General features: G+C 40.3%; 1 protein-coding gene across 2 annotated transcripts; it reads left to right on the top strand.

Annotated features, from left to right (window-relative positions):
• The first annotated feature begins 180 nt into the window (after window positions 1-180).
• On the top strand, window positions 181-10,834 carry efhc2 (EF-hand domain (C-terminal) containing 2). 2 transcript variants are annotated; one of them, XM_085435481.1, is made up of 15 exons: window positions 182-334; window positions 592-780; window positions 1,002-1,152; window positions 1,888-2,111; window positions 2,262-2,513; window positions 3,182-3,289; window positions 4,323-4,461; window positions 5,145-5,310; window positions 5,432-5,574; window positions 5,710-5,906; window positions 6,110-6,243; window positions 6,999-7,193; window positions 8,076-8,168; window positions 9,231-9,330; window positions 10,642-10,834. In XM_085435481.1, exons 1-15 carry the CDS (start codon window positions 293-295, stop codon window positions 10,756-10,758), a joined length of 2,250 nt encoding a protein of 749 aa, XP_085291607.1. In that variant the 5' UTR covers window positions 182-292; the 3' UTR covers window positions 10,759-10,834. The 2 variants fall into 2 exon arrangements, with proteins under 2 accessions (XP_085291608.1, XP_085291607.1); XM_085435482.1 differs by lacking the exons at window positions 8,076-8,168; window positions 9,231-9,330; window positions 10,642-10,834 and adding an exon at window positions 7,952-8,063 and having other exon boundaries at window positions 181-334.
• The last annotated feature ends 4,388 nt before the right edge of the window (window positions 10,835-15,222 follow it).

Here is a 15,222-nt window from a genome sequence, read left to right as displayed (position 1 = left end):
TAGTACATAAGTACACAGTTTACGCTCTGTTGCACTTTTTAACTTGTAGGAAAAATACTGTTTATAAATTCTTTTTTATTTAATTGGCTATGTTAGCATCAAAATATACGATGAACAGCAATAATTTGAATATTGTTATGAAAATAAAAATATTTCATTGGTTCTTTTTGTTGCTAAGAGACGTGTCCCCAAAAGACGTTTCCATGGTAACAGACCAATAACAGACCGTTGGAACTTCAGGGCCGCTGAGTTTTATGGAGAAAGTAATCCAACAGTTATAAGTATTACCACCATGGCTTTACCGTTTCTGCCAGGGAACTCTCCCAATGAAAGAGTAAGTTTACGACACTTCGTATGTTTCTCGCAAATTACCGAGTTTCGTTAGCAGGCGACTTCCTTAGCTAGAAACTAACCCCAGGTCGCCTGTTAGCTAGAGAGCGCTTAAGCTCAGATAAAAGTGGTTGTACGAGTGGGTGAGTGATGTATGCTGTTTAGAAAGCGCTTTGAGTACTCAGGCATATAAGAACCAGTCTATTTAACATGTTTTTAATAGAAAGTGCTCAGATATACTTTCTCCTTTCTGTACCACAGCTGGGGAAGGAGAGATTCCACAAATCCCAACATTTTAACTATTCCAGTGGAGTCCCTATGCTGGTTGGGTCTGAGAAGCCAGGCATTGGAGGAGAACATTTAGTTGGTCAGGAGATTAAACCAAAGTACTCCGTCTATCCCATAGGAAGTGGTACCGGTTTACCACCATGGGTAACCTTTGACAAACAGGTGAATAATAGAAACTGATTTTAATTCTCCACTCAGACAGACATGGTATAGCTTTATGTTATTTTTTTCATGTCTGTTATTAAGGTTTAAAGCTTCCAATATCTTGTGTTACTCATTCAAGTAAAAAAAAAATTAAAGCCTGGTATTTTTTAAAGCCTGTAATCATTTCGCATTTGTCATTTGAGTAATTTTAGCCACAAAATATCATTTTGTTCTTCTAGGTTCTGTGTTTTGATGCATACTTCCAGGAGACTGTACCTGAGGCTCAGTCTGAGACGTACAGAATCAGAAAGTGTAAGATCTACTTCTTCCTGGAAGACGATACCATACAGGTTGTGGAGCCGGAGTACAAGAACAGTGGCATTCCCCAAGGTGTCTGTGATATAACAGGAAATATCTTGAGAATATTGCTTAAATTCAATTACAGCCTCAATAAATAAATAAACAATGAGACACTATGCAAAATATAAATGGAAACAGAATAAAATGAGTTGCAAATCTGATAAACTCACATTTTACTCATGATAAAAACTTGTAACATTTTTAAGAAAAAAATAAAGTCACTTTTGAATTTGATGGGAGGAAGATGAAGAAGAAGAAATTCAAATATTGCATTTTAATTCGTCTGACTACAGATGCAGTCTACTTTGCCTCTCTAAATTTTAAATGAGTGTTTGCTCAGAGAAGATGGTGGCGTTGTTCACATACAGCTTCTTCTCTGCATGATTGAGCTTTAACCGTTTCTGCCAACCATTTGTGGAAAGTGAACAGTGATTTCTGGAAGTGTCCCTGAGCTGATGCAGTGATTTCCATGATAAAACCATGCCTGTATTAGATGCCTTCGGGGTGGCGATGATCATGGGCATCCAGCATTGATTTTCAGCTTTGTCTCTTGCAAAAAGACATTTCTCCAGACAAATATGGGTTTATGAGTTTGTCAGTGATTGCATTCTGTTTTAATTTACATTCTATACAGCATCACAACTCTTTTGGGATTGGGTTTGGATTTTTGTTAATCTTCTGCTTTTTCCCAAGTGGCCCAAAAATCTGCAATATGATGAGAGTTTCCAGACTCATTTGTTACTGTGTTGGTGATCCCTGTCATAGGAACACTCATTCGTCGCCACCGTATTCCACTGCCTCCTCCAAATGAAGGCCAGTTCTACAACCTGTTCCATTTCAACATCAACCAACAGATGAAGCTGCACTCTCGCACATTCACTGTGACTGACTGTGACTCTTTCACAAGGAACTTTCTGACAAAACTTGGGGTGCACGTAAATAACCCTACAACTGTACCTGAGGACCCCTACAGCAGCCTACGGGAACAGGTGGGCATCCGAAATACATTTTTTGTTGTTTGTATTTTATTTTAACTCTTTTTTTTTTTTTTAACTCTGTCGAAATATATTTTAATCCTCCTTTATTTATTTTTTTTAAAGAAAGTTATAGCGAATAATCTATTTGTTTCACGCTTTCAGCTCAAAAAGAGTATGCAGCCACTTCGGCCATATGAGAGACATGATACGCTGAAGCAGTTCTTGGACCATGACCGCAAAGTCCTGCGCTTCTACTGCTTCTGGGATGACTCACAGAGCATTTATGTTGACTTGCGGGAGCTCATACTGCACTACTTCCTGGTTGATGACACCATAGAGATCCGGGAGGTGATCCCCCCAAATTCTGGCAGAGACAAAGTGAACAAATTTCTTCGTCGCTGCAGACTACCTAAGGTAGGTAAAGCAGCGTGATAAGAGCGCGATAACAGCTGTCGAGAAATGAGAGAGTAAAGAAAAAAAGCACAGGCAGGGTTATACAAAAGGATAAATAAGGGCTTTTTTGAGCTTGAAGTTTTGCTATTTCTTTGTTTTTGTTAACTTTTAAAGATGGTTACTCCTAACCTAAAGGCTTGCAGTGTCCCTCTTTCTGGTTGTGTTGCTTCTTTTCGTCTTCCTGCTTTCATGGAGACCTCATTCACTCTGACAGGACTGCTTTAGCACCCAGTTTCCCTCAAGCATGTAGGCTTTCTCCTCCAGTTACTGACTGACCAAGCTTAATTCATCCTGAAGGACATCCAGGCATCAATCATGTCAATGTATAACTATGTGTTTTCAGTCCAGTAACGTTGTTTGCTCCGATGCCTTTTTATTAAATGTCAGCCTTAAAGGTTGAGCAGACTTTGCCATCCAGTGGGAAATCACCGTGTCCTTAACGACAGATCTCGTTTCCTTCTTCAGTCTTATTTTGTTGATCTGCTTCTCCCTCTCTCTTTCAGTCTTTTATCCGTCTTTTTATTTCTCTTACCAGTTGTGTGCATGCAGAATGGTATTTACTTATAAAGAATAATTTTTGTTTAACAGTTTCTGTATTTTTCCTGTCCGCACTTGTTTCCCTTTTGCAGCATGTTCCAGCCAAAGTCAAGCAGCCTGGAGAGATAACAGACCGCACGGTGCTCAACGTGCTCACCTCCAGTACTATGGGAAACCGCTACATACTGGACAGCCTCAAAGTATGTCCTGTCTCAGCCACGCTCACACTACAAACATGCTAACGGGATGTTATTTGAGAGGTCACTGAGAGGCTAGGCAGTTAGCGAGATTTACATGAATCTCAGAGGTTAAACCTAAAACGAGCTATTAAGACACTCGATTAGAGTTAGAGGATAAAATATGCGTCAAATTACAATCCAGTAATCCAGTCTAGGGGAAGGCAGCTTCCTTTTTCAGTTAATACAATACTGTGCAAACCTCTTGTGTCACTCCTCATTTCCTCCATATTTTGCTAGGAAATTAGGAAATAGAGGCAATTTATTGAAACATGTGTGTACATATGTGGAAATACAATATATAAGGCAAAAACAGAGGATGTACAAGACCTTGAAAGTCAAAGTATGACCACCTTTATACTTCACAGTCTGAACTCTCTTAGGTGGGTTTTCTTCTAATTTCTTTGACTATCCTTTAGGAATAGCTCTCAAAGACTTTCAAAGTTCTTCTTTGGATGTTGGCTGCTTTTTGTTCTGTTCTCTGTGAAGATGATGCCACACTGCTAAAATGATTCTGCTGAGGCCAGTCCATGACTGATAATGTTCCATTGTGTGTTTCTCTATTCAGATATGCTTTTACTGCGTTGGCAGTGTCATGCTGAAAAAGAAGCTGTTGCTAATCAAACACAGATTATGTTTGACCACACTTTTCTGTATTAAATAATAATTCCATCAATTTTCAGTTTTGCCTGTATGCAACCATCAGTCTTATCAGAAATAAAAGGTTTCCTGAGTTTGACCCAAAATAAGGTTTTAAAATGCTTCCACAGAGCGTTAATCTTATTCCACCATTTTTGCTGACATAATTTCTGCTGTGGATTTTAATACAGGATTCTTCGATCACCATGTCCCACTCCCTGTATCCACTCAGCACCAGGCTCTTAATAGATATAACCATCCAATTCATGTGTGTTTAAGTAATTCAATTCAACAAGTAAGATTCTATATAAGTTTTTGTTTTGTTTACTCATGTCATTATCTCTATTCTCACCTGCAGACCGGAGCTGTCCACGAGGAATTCTACAAGGACTGTGATTTAATCATTGGTGGGGAAGTGAATGTGTGGGGCAGGAGAGTAATCCTCGCTGACTGTGATGACTTCACCAAACACTACTACCGCGCCAAATATGGCATCGGTACGGTAAACACTACTGCAGTGCTGTTGATTTCTTTATTTGAGTATTACTAAAAATGTTTGCATTGTTTCTTTGGACAGGATTGTCAACTGAAAAAAAAAATTGCATTATGTATACACCTATGGAATAACTGATGTAAGAAAATGCTTACAGTGACATATTTTTTCCTGGGGATTTTCACTTGTGTCTTGCATTGCATTAATATAAACACTTGGGGGCAGTAAGAGCAAGCATCTGCCAAAGCCGTCTTTCTTGTGGAGGTGATTCCTGAATCCAATGGTACAGGATAGATTTGCTTTCTGTCTATAGAGAGCGCTTATTGCTTGACGCTTATTAGAAAAACAGAAAGTGTTCAACACCACTGATGAACTGACAAAAGACACCTGGGCCTCCAGTTAAAGTTAAAGGCACTTACTCCCCAGCAGGGAAAAACCTTATAGTGTATCCTTGCTCACTGCCACCCTGGGCAGGTTTTGGGGGCTTGCTGCATTAGTCACAGTAGGAAACAAGACAGAGGCCCCGCTGACAGGTAACTGTGATGGAAGTGTCCCTTCTTGCTCTGAGTAGTCAGGGGTCAGCTCAGGGATAGATGACCTGTTTCGTTGTGATCATTTAAGCTCTCCTCCTGGGTTTATTTTCTTCTTTTAAATGTTTTGTCTCTTCTTTCTTCTGCTTCCTCTTAGAGGACTTCACCCCGTTGCAGTACAAAGCTCCGCCAGCCCCTAAGCCCCCGAGACCTGTGCCCCCCTACAACGGCTTTGGCTCAGAGGAGGACTCGCTTAGCTTCTGCCAGCACCTCCTGCCCAAGCCACCACGGAAAGACTTCCAGAAATTTATGGCGAAAGACAGGTTCGATGAGTTTAAGTCACAGTCACAATCAAATTAGTGAAAGTTTTTTATCTCTACTCTATCTCTCACTATATGTGTGTTAGTGCTAGCCCCGAACTCTACTGTGAGCCTGTCTCCACAGGTATGGCTTGGACAGTAAAGTGCTGAATTTCCAAGCTAAGATGATTACAGCTGATCCAGTTGACAGAGAGCGGGTCTTCATCATCTCCTTCTACCTCTCCAATGACACCATCAGTGTGTTTGAACGCCCACAGAAGAACTCAGGTAAAAACTTTCCATCCTCATTTGCAACAGAAACACTCGTAGGACCTGAGATACAAATCGATGACCCTCATGGTTCGGATACATGTAGTTAAGTATTACAGAAGCTTTCTTTCTACACTCTGTCCCATGTTGTAGGTGTTCTTGGTGGTAAGTTTCTGGAGCGCGGTCGTGTAAAGAAGCCAGGCCAGGAGCTGTTTAAGAGTCAGCTGTCTCAGTACTTTACAGCTCAGGATCTGTATGTGGGAGCTACCCTCTGCCTTAACAGCATCAACTTCCAGCTTCTGGATGCTGATGAATACACATTCAAGTACATGGAGCAGCATGCTGAGGAGGTAAAGAGGAAAAATAAGAAATCAGCTCAAGCTGGTTTTAGTTTTTTGTCTCGGGGGCATGAAGCAGTCCGCTTTTCCTTAAGTGCTATTATTTCCTTAACTGCATTTCGTTACCCTGTACCTGTGCATGTGCAATGACAATAAAGTTGAATTCTATTCTAATTCTATTCTATTAAGCATGTTTTCTGTGTTACCCTTTAAAGTTTCCCAGAGCCAACATGGGCATCATCATTAGCAAACTAAGGTCCCTTCCGGAGGAGAAACAGTGTGAGATCAGGAAGTTTCTGACTCTCAGTGACCCCAGCAACACTGGCTTCATCCCTTTTGAGTCGATAAGGTACAGTAATGAAGCAAAAACACTTGCAGTTTAATCTCTAGCCCGCAAGTGTTGAAGTACGTGATCAATGTATTCAGTTCTCCAAGGTGAAATTACTGCCAGCACCTCCTGTTAGCAGAGTGTGGTAACTTGGACGAGACCGAGAGAAGGGTTCTAGTTCCCAACCATAAAGTGATGAAAAGGACAGTTAATCACTACATATGTGGAGTTTAAATAGTGATTTACTGGAGACTAATTTGTTCCTATCCAATTCTAGGGATGTAAATATAATAAGTGACACATGAAAGCAAAGAGAAATCCTGTGCACAGTATATTAAGGGTGTTTTCACATCTGCAGGGTTTAGTCAGTTTAAATCAAATTCTAAGTCGAACTCTCTTCGTTTTATGGAAAATGGAGAATAAAACAGTTAGTATGGGCCAGCTATAAATTGAATGTAAGTTCTCCATGTTATCCACTCAGCGAGAACATAACCTCAACCTCTTTCCTCTATTTACTTTTGTTGCTCCAGACACATCTGACCAATAAGCATACTACACGTTCTCACTTATTTTGTAGCAACACATTTTGGTTCACTTGGAGTTCCCCTTCGAGTTTTATCTGGTAACCAGAAACCAAATCTTCGTGTTTAGATACTCATGAGCTGATTTGGACCAGAGTAAGTGAACTGTAGGTGTGAAAACAACCTTAAAGGATTGTGAGATGTGGGTTAATTCATTTGTCATCAGTTTTTGTGTATTATTTTCTCCCCACATAGGAGCCTGCTGCTGGGACTGGACTGCAATCTGTCTGAGCACGAGGTGCTGGTGCTGGGCCGGTGTTTCTCAGAGCGCGAGCAGACCCAGGTGGACGTGGGCTTGATGCTGGCTGTGGCCCAGGACTTCCTCAAGAAGAAGGCCTTTGAAGAATTCCCTAAAATGGCCAGAGCATTCGCGGATCACGATCGACACAAGTAAGGCAAAATACTATTGCAACATAAACACAGACACACACAGAAAAACACACAGGCAGATAGCGTCACAACAAGGCATCAATCGTGCAGCCTGTGGCCCCCATACCTCAGAGCAACGATTAGTTCCAGCAATGCCATAGCGGAGCATGGGAACCAGATGGATCCTTAAGACCTGTTTAGCCCAGTGCGCACGCGCGCACACACACACACACACACACACACACACACACACACACACACACACACACACACACACACACACACACACACACAGTCTCCTGAGTCTATTATGTGTGTTTTTCATTGTCTGTCACCTTCATTTTGTTTTTGTGCATAAAATCACATATTTAATGCGCACACACTGCTCATCCACTTGATAGGACCTTTAACCCACTTTTGCTGATTTGTTTATGTGACACAAGTGTAGACACCCTTGATAGGCATCAACTTGTTCATCAGCGTCCCTGTAATAAGGAAGGCATGACAAGAACGGCGCCTCTGGACTCGCGGTCATTACTGTGGAGAATAAGTGTTCTTGCAGGACAGACATCCTCTGTTTTACACACATTGTCCAAATACGATATCACTTTAAAACGTTTTCCACTAGCACTGAATTTATGTCAGTCCTTATGGGAATTACATGTACTTTATGTTAAACTAACAACAAAGGCCAGCTCATGTTGCTGCTGATGGCACATTGTCTCTGATGTAATGTACTGGCCTCTAACCAACATGTTTTGTTTTGTTTTTTTTCTTAGAGCCTTTCTCAAATGTCTCTACAAACAGCAGGCTCACAGCCAATGCGAGTCTGAACTGTAGCTGCAGCTTTTGGCTCTACCATATGTTGGATATGTTGTGCGCTTGTTTTGTTTTTTTCTTTAGGACACAACGTCTCTCCACAAAAGCGATAAGGACCATTTGTAAAGCTTTCCACCTTCCCGTGCCCAACAGCCTGCTCGAAGGTCTTCTCAGCAAGTAAGAGCCCACAAATCAGTTTAGAGTAGAGCAGTTCAAGGTCCCCTCAAAAATGTCAGAACATTTTCAGAAGGCTTTTCAGAAAGGTTTATTTTCACCGAGGTGAAGTGCAGTCCGCAATCTGTGCCCGGGATTGTTCTTGTCATACAAAAAAAATCTCTACCGAACTGAAAACCACAAAAATTAAGAAATGGTGCCTTGTTACAATCTTTTCAAGGACATATCTTATAAATATTTAAAGGTGTGTTCTGACCAGAGTTGTTTTTTTTAATTGCACTTGAAATTTTGGTTTCTATTTTCAGTTGGTTTCCAGTGTGCGTTTCATTTTTTTGTTTCAGCTTGATTTATTTAGTTTCAGTGTTTAGACTCAGTTTTGTTTTTATTTGTTATTATTTGTGTTGGGGGTATTTGACTGGGTAAGACATATAAGACATCAAGTAGACATCCCAATCACAATCTGCACTAACATCTCCTGATGGTTGAGAAAACTACATTTTAAAAATCTTAAAGACAATTTCTACGTATTTTTTGGCTGCTTTTGTCAGCCCAGAATATTGTTTGGTAGTTTCTGTTTTCTCTGAAGTCTACATTGTTTATTTTTATTCCACATTAAAAAAAATCATACTTGGCTTTACAGTTGTTGTTACAAGTTGCAAAGAAAAGTTTTGAAGTAGTGCAGATAAAGTGCAGAAATATGGGTTAAACTTGGCCCAGGTGGTGTGAATACAGTCCAATATGCATCCGTACAAACTGAAAATATTTCACCTTTCAACAAAAAATGTATGAAAGCCACAGAGATTCTGACTCAGACTGGATTTTCCAGAAGCCACAGACAAACAGAAAGTACATGATTATTGTAGCACCTTTGGGGCAGCTGGAACTGGAAGAATAAGCAAAAATTGCAGGAGTCTGATAATTAATGTGTAATTCCATCTGTGACTTATTTTTGAAAAGGAAGCAATTCTTAAATTTTAGTTTGCAAAATGGTTCAATAAGCTCCAGCGACTGTGACCATGAAGCACAAAAAAACAGTTTCTCAAGTGGATGGCATCTTTTATTCAGGTTTGCAGATGGAGATGAGATTGACTACTATGCCTTCCTTGCTGGTATTAACTGGTTAGAGCACCCTGCTCCACCCGTGATGCCTGAAGACACCTTAAAGGTGAGAAAAAGCAGGAACTATAAAGCAAATAAAGCAAGAAGAAAGAGTCAATTCAGTGAGAGACAGTAAGTGATTTCACAGCATGTGCACAGATTTTTTAAATAGGGGTAACTGAAAATGAGTTTACGTTCTCCTCTAACCTGCAATCACTCAGTGGATGAGTGAGCCAAAGGCAGAATCAAGTGAGCGGAAAGGAACAGTCATCGGATAAGAAGACAATTTGTGTGTGTGTGTGTGTGTGTGTATGTGTGTGTGTGTGTGTGTGTGTGTGTGTGTGTGTGTGTGTGTGTGTGTGTGTGTGTGTGTGTAAGGCAAATGTCTTGAGAGAGACATACATACAGAGGTGGTCAAAAAGAAGTAGCTCTTCTCTTCTTCTCTCTTTTACTTGTATCTTTCCTGTGTAATACAAATTCGGCATGCTACGCTACAGCCAAATCTAAGCAGAAACAGGTGAGCAGGAGAGATATTCACCAGACTTGCGTGAATAGAACAAGAGTGAAGGAATCTGTGTATGTGCTCACGGTGTGTGTGTGTGTGTGTGTGTGTGTGTGTGTGTGTGTGTATACTGACACTGTGCTTAATTTATTCTCCATTTTCCTCTGCCATGGTTTCCAGCTGCTTTTTTCCTCGCCTGCTTCTAAGCCCAAACTCATTGCTCAGTCTCTGCTCAACTACTCTGCCGTCCTAAAAAATCTCCAAGGCAAACCCTCGAAGAGACCAAAAATGGCCACTGCACCTTTTTAACATTTTTTAAGGTGTCAAGAACAACAGGAATGTCACGTTGGCAGGTCCAGACAAACTAACTTCTCCTTGCGTGCCTTTTTGGTATTTGCTGCATTCCAGCTCGCTGTTTAGCATTGCTGATTTTCTTATTGCCTCTGCTGTTATCATTCTTTTGTTCTGTTCATTTTACTTTATCTTGGAAACAATTTTAAAAAAAAGTGGAAAGTGCTAAATGGCACTTTTGTAAGCAGGATTTTCCTTTGTTTCCTAGGGTTTAATCAGTATAATGGAGGTAAAAGACAGCCCTCAGTTTTGTTAACGTTTGAAAAAGCAGTGCTATTTTAAATAGCCCTTTTGCTACACTCTGAAATGTTTCATTTGTGCAAAAGTGCATAGTCAAGTCATAGTGCAGAGTCAAGCAAATAAAAGAACAATAAAGGAGAGCGTTATCACAGAGAAGCACAAACAGTCACAGAGGAGAGAAAGAAATAGTAAAATAAAGCTGGACACCAGAATGATCAATTATTTACAACACTAAGTATTTGAATCTGCTCAAAGTGACGTGTGTGTTCCTGTTCCTGTTTCCAGTTTGAAGTCGATGTGGGGTTTGATGGTGGCCGAGCAGCCGTGAAAAACATCAACTACTCTGCCTTCCTGCAGGATGCATTCAGCTTGCCCTCAAACAGCAGTGACACCTCAGCATAGACACATACCCTTACCCCATGGACACAAACACACACACTGCTCATTCCTCAATTAAAGGACATGGTACATCACATAACCAGCCTCTTGTGTTTTCATCATGGGTCACAGTGAAGATGTGTAAAACCACAGGAGAGGTGGTATGCATGTGTGTGTGTGTACAGTTTGGCAGCAGTGGTTAAAGCGCAAAGCTAAAACAATTGAGTTAACTGGAAAATTGGTGCTTTAGGGGAGAGAAGTTGTGAGAACACAGATGTTTTTTTTTATGTACTTGCATGTGTTAGCGTGTGTTTGCGATTTGGTTTGAACTTAACCAAGATATGGTTGAAAAACACATGCTGGCCAGAGCTCTGCTCACAAACATATTGATTACACAGTATTACCTTTACAAGAAAAAGCTGACATTTGGCAGTCATTTTGTTAATGATACCATGTTGTGTCTGCCTTGCCAAATGATTAAACTAAAGGACAAGGACATAAAAATTTTAGGTACTAAACTTTATCATTTTAACAACTAAATAAGGTTGTAAAGATAAACATGCTACACGTTGTTCAAAGTCATCAGTGATACTCCGAAACCTAACCCTGGGAATTCAGAACATGTAGTTAATGTTTTCGTGAAATTCCTTTCCCAAATCTTGGCAATGATGGAATTTAGAAAACAGTCTGACACACATCAGAAACTATTCACATTTTTACAGGGTTATGGTAGGGTTAGGCTGATGACTAAGCCCTCAGAGGTTTAAGCTGCTTTAACCCTTTGAGGGCTAAGGTTAAGCCTAATTACAGCTCCCGCAGCCTCTGCAAGCTGCTTCGCAACCCTACCTCTACTCCAGCTCTTCCATTTCATAGTATTTATGTTGTTTCTGACTTAATCAGTGTCATGCTTGTTGTCACTGATGCCTGCCAAAGATAAATTACTGCAGACACGGTGGTTAACACATTTGCCTTGCAGCAAGAAAGTCCTGTATTTGAATCCACCAGCTGGCTGACGCCTTTCTGTGTGGAGGTTGCACATTCTCCCTGCATGGGTTCTCTCCAAATGCTCTGGGTTCACCGCCCAGTGCTCCACCCAAGTCAGATTAACTGGTGTTCAAAACTGGCCACAGGTAGGAAAGTGAGTGTGAATGGTTGTCTTTCCGTTGATTTTGTTGACAGACTGGCAACCTTAATTCATAAGAAGTGAACTGAAGTGAATGACCTCAACCATACAGCTCTTTACTTGGTATGAATCTTCTAGTCACTGGACCCTTTTCTATCTCCTCTAGAGCTATAGAAAAAAATGTACAGATGAGATCAGAATTATTAGACCCCTATGAAAAAAAATGTATTTCCCAAGTACTGTTAAAGAGAGCAATGGGTTTTTAACACAGCATTTTCCAAACATCCTGGTTTTATTTTGAATGCTTACATTATTTTGCTTTGCAGAAAGAAACATGATTATTTAACAAAAAAGCAAAACTAGCAGCTTGCAGTCATTTCTTGTAGTTTTCAATAAGTCTCCTGACCAATCGCAGCTCACTCTTTGGCAGATCTCAAGCTCCTCCAGATTTGATGGTAGTGTGGCTTGGACCTTGGCCTTCCGTTCAGTTTAGGCCAGGCCGCAGACTTTTTAATGGGATTCAAATCAGGGCTTTGGGGAGTCCAATCAGTAACATGTCGTTGGAAGATAAAGCGACAAGTTTTGCTGCTGACTGCAGTTTTCTTTCAAAATCTACAAATATCCTTCTTTCTTCATTATTCCTTGCACCTTCACGAGATTCTCAGTTCCAGACATACTGAAGCACCCTCACAGCATAATACTCCCACCACCATGCTTTACTATTCTATTGGTTGTACGCCTCAATCTTCTTTCTCTAAATATAAGCAGTGTCTTTGTTGTTGCTCTAGTTTAATCTCATCTGACTAAAGGATGAACTTCCAGTAAATGTAATCTTTCTCCAGGTTGTATTTAGCATAGCTCAGTGTGGCTTGAAGGTTTCTCTTTTGTAGAAATGGAGCTTTTCTTGGTCTGCAGCCTCACAGTCCATTCCTTTGGGGTTCTAGTAATTATCGTCTTTGACACTAAAATTCCCAACTTGGCTAAGTCATTCACTCGTGTCTTGGCAGTTGTTCTGGGTACTGGACACAAAATTATCAGCCCTCCTGTTAAATCAAAAGTTTTCACAGGGGGCTGATCATTTTGCCCTAATCCGTAGATGGGTTGTAATGATCCAAAATCCAGAAATTATATCCAGGCCTTATATTTTTATGATCATGGCAAAAATTTTCAAAGTCGAAATGTAAATAGAGAAAACAAAATGGATGTTGTTGTTTTTTGTTGTCTCTCTTTGGCTTCAGTTATAAATTCCCTGAGGCTCATTCCGGCATCAGTGACTTATTGTCAGTGATAGTTGTGGGAATTCTTTTCTCATACTAAATGGATGAAAACATCGCAAAGGATATTGGCAACACATAGAAGTGAAGAGTGAGTTCTTCATAGGTCAGAATTACATGGAACTACACTCTCATGTTTGCCTGTCTGTATGTGGCACTGCTGGAATATGAAAAAGCACAGGTTGTTCAGGTTGAGGCGCCGTTGTAATGGGAGCCGGCGTTGCAAATTATAGTAAGGGGATAAGTCAAACATTGGGTAATCAAACACCGAATCCCCTTTGTGTAACCACACACACACACATGTCTGTGAAGGTTCTCAGTAACCACACACACATGCAAACACACACCATATGTACCGCCTCACCCCTTTCACACTGAGCACAGAAACAGTGCATTACATCACTCAGGGCATTATCAGGTCCTGTCCGCCTGCTTTCACACGTACTAAAATATTAACCTCCACAGTCACCCGCCACCAAAACACAACGAGTGACGGTGATGCGGTCAGCGGTGGCGGGGAGCTTCCTGGGCACATGCTTGGCTTTTTTTTGCTTTCTGAAACATGAGGTGAGAGAGAGAGAGGATAATGAGGGAGGAATTTCAACGCCTACACCACCCACACATCGTCCAACACTCCTCTTCCTCCTGTCAGTTGCTATACACCCACACATCCCATTTTCTGCCCTGTCACGGTCTGTGGCACAGCAACAGCAGATTGAATGGGTTGCGTCATCATCATTGGGCTTAGAAATATGGATGTGACATATGAGGTGCACAACGCCCTTCAGGAGTAGGCTGGGCTTTTAAAAATATAGAATATTATAGTTTCAGCTGAAGTATACAAAGTACTTGCTGATCAATGATTTTTGATTGTCTTTGGATGTATTCAGAAAATAAATTACGCTTTGCGACAAACAATAAGTTTGTTAGTGGGATGCCTCTGTTATTTAAAGTGGGGAGGAAGTACTCAGAGACTTACTGACATATGGGGAAGGTCATGCAGTGAAAATATCAAAGGAAGTTATTATATTCAGGACAATGTATTACTACTTTTAAAAAGTGCTCCAGGCAGAGTAATGGTCACTGTGACTGTTATGTGTACTGTATATTAGATTATAAATATGCATTCAGTTAAAAACAAGCAAATAATGATTGTGTTCTTTACAGATTAATCACTAATCATTTCCCAAATGAATCCATTAAATGTAGAGTAGAAAGTAGTGGAAGACACTCATCTAGTTATGAACCAAATTTCCACTTACTCACTGCTGCTTTTTTTTGCAGATAATCAGAACATCCTGAACTTTAATATATATGTATATGTGAAAGAACATATATAAGTGTGCGGATTTATATACATCCAGACCAGTTAGAGAAGAGAATCAAAAACTATGAAAAGGAGAGAACAGCTTATTGATCTCAGATCTTTTGCTTCTGTGTCGGACACAAAAGAAAGATGTCTGTCAGGTTTCAAAAGCAGTTAGGTCGATCCTTCAGAAAAGTAGTGTATCTTTTTCAGGAGTCCTTCCGTTTGTGTAGGATGGGCCTTCTTGGCACAAGTTGACAAAAGGCAGTAATGTCAGCTTGGATTCTGTTCAGGTTCACATTTGGAGGGTTTACCCCAAATATTGCTGTAATAGCAGACAGTGCAGTTTTCCCCAAATTGTAGAAAACTTTCAAAATCTTGACATCAGAAATGTTTTAAATTTGGGTACGAACGAAGACAGTTTACAACGATCACATGTAGTCTTAAGGTCACAGTAAATTTCTGTTAATTAAATAATCTGACTTTGGCCCAGTGAAGCCTGTGTATGGTCTTAAATTCGATTGTTTCGATTATTTCACTTTGTGCCACTCCCATCTTTGTTTTGAAGAGTGTAAAGTTACAAGGCAATGAGCATTTAGTAATTTATTCCATTGTTTCAAATGCGTGCTACACTTTGAGGACAGCAGAGAGAACTGAGGGAAGGGGGGAACACAGGTAAAAGAAAATTTGACCTAAAAAAAATTTCTTTCTCCTTCATCTGTTCTCATCTGTACTGAACTCAAATCTATGTGAGAATTGTGCAAAAGAAAAAGTTTTTTTTTTTT

The sequence above is a fragment of the Copadichromis virginalis genome, linkage group LG16, assembly GCF_057382275.1.
Source record: "Copadichromis virginalis isolate Kocher_CV1m ecotype Utaka linkage group LG16, C_Virginalis_male_GT1.1, whole genome shotgun sequence".
Classification (NCBI taxonomy): Eukaryota; Metazoa; Chordata; class Actinopteri; order Cichliformes; family Cichlidae; genus Copadichromis; species Copadichromis virginalis.
Note: the sequence above shows the minus strand (reverse complement) of the source record. Positions and strands in the feature narration are given on the sequence as shown.